General features: G+C 38.3%; 1 protein-coding gene across 1 annotated transcript in view; it reads right to left on the reverse strand.

The window, feature by feature from the left end:
• The window catches only part of LOC107612338 (protein PLASTID TRANSCRIPTIONALLY ACTIVE 10), a 7,405-nt gene extending 4,630 nt beyond the window's left edge, over positions 1-2,775 (reverse strand). Inside the window, exon 1 of the mRNA XM_016314095.2 lies at positions 1,963-2,775. Coding sequence (XP_016169581.1) covers positions 1,963-2,712 — 750 coding nt within the window. The 5' untranslated portion in view covers positions 2,713-2,775. The remainder of the gene's footprint in view (positions 1-1,962) is intronic.

The raw sequence follows: 3,747 nt of genomic DNA on the forward strand, positions 1-3,747 counted from the left end.
CTTTTTTATATATATTATATATATCCATTTTTTATCCCAAGCACTAGTATCCAAAATTCTAAATGCCAAAACCAAATAGGCTGCAACTAATCTTGGTCGAGACATGAGACATCAGGTAAAGGTCTTCACCCAGAGAATTCATTTAAACAGAATAAGTGTTTAATCACTTGATCCATGGACTCAATCTTTATCATGAATTATAAGCTTCAACTTATTTTAGCAGAAAATGACTTTCTTTATTGAAAGAAATACCACTTTTCACATACTTAAATAAATCTTTTAAAATAATCAGTATTCGGATTTCTCTCTTACTTTTTCTTTTTGCATTACAGAAGCTGAAAATAGTAGCATAGAAAAATCAATTTTCAGTTTTTGCAATCACATAAAACATTTGGGTTATAGAATCATTTTCTCCAAAGCAGAACAAAGCACACCCTATATATCAATATCATGAACACTTAAAGTAAGTAACATTTGGATTGAATTGGTAGGAAAACAAAAATACCAGATAAGATTCCTCCTCCAACCTATCCCTATTAGCTTCAACCCATTCCTCATACTGCTTCAAGAACACCTTGTACCTATCCAATGCAAGCCCACCAGTATCATAGTCTTCATCCACAATCACACCACCTTCAAGTTGTTCCAAACTCACTCTCCTGGCCAGCATCTTATGCGCCTCCCTCATGAACGCCAGCTCCTCCCTATCCACCTCCCATCCCCGCGGCGGCCAATCCCTCGGCGGCACCAAGCGCACCACCATAGGACCCGCCCAAAGCGTCTCAATAGGCTCCGGAATCTCCCCTTTGATCTCAAACTGCTTCTCAGAGAATTCGTCCTCGTCCATCCCCAATTCCTCCATCTTCTTCTTCCTGTAGCTAGGGCTCAGCATGTTGAACGCTTCAATGGCTTCGGGAGTTTTCAGAGGCACCTCAATATGAACTAATTGAATAACAAAATCTACATAATCAGTATTTCAAATCCAGAACACTAAAAGTAATATACTCAAAAATTAACCAAATCTGAGGATAGATTCTCGATATTCTGGAACAGGAAAATTCTATGAGTGGTAGCAGATCTAGAAGTGCGAGAAGGAAGACGAAGGAGAAAGAAAGAAAGAAAGAAACAAAGCAAAAGAAAAATAAAACAAAATAGCTATGGATGTGTAAGAAGACAACAAAAATAATAAGAACTGGACGACAGAAACCATACCAGGACTAGAACGATGACAGAGCATTGTAAAGTGCGAGGAGCGGCGGTAAATCGGACGAGATGCGAAAAAGCTCGACGAAAAATGGCGACCTGGAGGAGAGGCTGGCGTCAGTGTAGCCGTGAATAGGAAGAGTGATAAAGGCGTGGAAGAGATTAGGGTTACCTGCACAGCTGAGGCGAGATCGAAACGGAGCGATTTCTGTGATTTCTGCAGATTAGAGTTCGATACGACGACGCTTATACTACTTTTTTATATATATATCTATGATTCATTTTTTATCCCAAGCACTAGTATCCAAAATTCTAAATGCCAAAACCAAATAGGCTGCAACTAATCTTGGTCGAGACATCCACCATGAGGTAAAGGTCTTCACCCAGAGAATTCATTTAAACAGAATAAGTGTTTAATCACTTGATCCATGGACTCAATCTTTATCATGAATTATAAGCTTCAACTTATTTTAGCAGAAAATGACTTTCTTTATTGAAAGAAATACCACTTTTCACATACTTAAATAAATCTTTTAAAATAATCAGTATTCGGATTTCTCTCTTACTTTTTCTTTTTGCATTACAGAAGCTGAAAATAGTAGCATAGAAAAATCAATTTTCAGTTTTTGCAATCACATAAAACATTTGGGTTATAGAATCATTTTCTCCAAAGCAGAACAAAGCACACCCTATATATCAATATCATGAACACTTAAAGTAAGTAACATTTGGATTGAATTGGTAGGAAAACAAAAATACCAGATAAGATTCCTCCTCCAACCTATCCCTATTAGCTTCAACCCATTCCTCATACTGCTTCAAGAACACCTTGTACCTATCCAATGCAAGCCCACCAGTATCATAGTCTTCATCCACAATCACACCACCTTCAAGTTGTTCCAAACTCACTCTCCTGGCCAGCATCTTATGCGCCTCCCTCATGAACGCCAGCTCCTCCCTATCCACCTCCCATCCCCGCGGCGGCCAATCCCTCGGCGGCACCAAGCGCACCACCATAGGACCCGCCCAAAGCGTCTCAATAGGCTCCGGAATCTCCCCTTTGATCTCAAACTGCTTCTCAGAGAATTCGTCCTCGTCCATCCCCAATTCCTCCATCTTCTTCTTCCTGTAGCTAGGGCTCAGCATGTTGAACGCTTCAATGGCTTCGGGAGTTTTCAGAGGCACCTCTTCGCCTTCGTTTAGGCTCTTTCGAGCCAAATTGGCTTCGGGAGTGAGGATTTCCTCCCATGGCGCCCAACCGCGGTCGATCCAGTTTCGGCGGCGAGCTTCGTCTTCGGTTTCTTTGTTCCTGTGGACGAAGTTTTCGGGTAAGGTTTCGTCGACGGGGAACTCGTCGGAGGCGAAGCATTTGAGGGGAGGGTGGTGGCGGTGGAGGCGCAGAGGCGGTGGCGGAGGACGGTATCGAGGGTGGAATGAAGAGGTGGAAGGAGCGTTTAAGGGTTTAGGGAAAGTGAAGAAAAAGAGATAAGGTGATTCAAGGCTTTGCATTTTTGCTGCAGAGTGTGTAGTGTATTACTCACTCTATCCACTTTTCACTTGTTCTCAACTGAATTTTTATGCAATTTCTCCCATTTTTGGTTTTATTTTGAAGAAATTGAAGAAGAAAATTATTTGTACAATTTTATAGGAGACTCGAACCCACAACCTCTTAATTGAGAGTATGGAGAGACTATACCATTTGAGTTATAACTTATTGGCGATAATGATATCTTTCTACAAAGACGGTATTGATAATATATCTGACCAAATATATTTGATTAATTATCTAATAGGTCGTAATATAATTTTGATGTGAAAATGTCATTATCAGAATATTTTTTTTAAATAGAATTTTAGTATTATTTTAAAAAAAATTATATTATCCTAAAATGATGGTGTTAAAATAATAAAAATTCTAGTATTTTTTACATAATTAGATACTTAATAAAAAATCATGAACACACTTATTTAAAATGATTTCCAAGTATTTTTTATCTCCTTTTTTTTTCTTCCTTTAACACAATTTTTTTTTTGAAAAATTTACAAAACACCAGAAAATTTATATTTTTTTATTTTGAATTTTCTTCTTTGACGGACAAACTACGTTTCCTTTCTTTTCAAAATTTATCTAATGCTTTACAGCCCATGACCTCAAGGAATAAAAAGAAAAAGTAAGAAGGAATTTGGGAATTGATAGAATGAAGAGATAAGGAGAGAGATATGAGGAGGTAGGTGATAATAGAAGAAAGGTATCCAAAGGTGAAAATGATTTCTCCTTGTTATTATAATGAGGCATTCAAGGGTTCAGCTAGGACATAAAACATGGTCTGAGCCAAAACTCCAGATTCACCACCTGAATCTGAAGTAGAGTGAATACCCCATCCGGTGACAATTATCTCGAAAGGATAACGAGGTCCCAAGAAAAAAAACACCCAATCTGCTCTCTGATATAATTTTTTGGGACTGATTAGCTCCTGTATCAAAAAAACAACATTGATTTTTTTTTGGCACAGAGGCCTCATTGTTCTTTCTAAGCAATTGTGA

This window comes from Arachis ipaensis, chromosome B08 (genome assembly GCF_000816755.2).
Source record: "Arachis ipaensis cultivar K30076 chromosome B08, Araip1.1, whole genome shotgun sequence".
In the NCBI taxonomy this organism is placed as follows: Eukaryota; Viridiplantae; Streptophyta; class Magnoliopsida; order Fabales; family Fabaceae; genus Arachis; species Arachis ipaensis.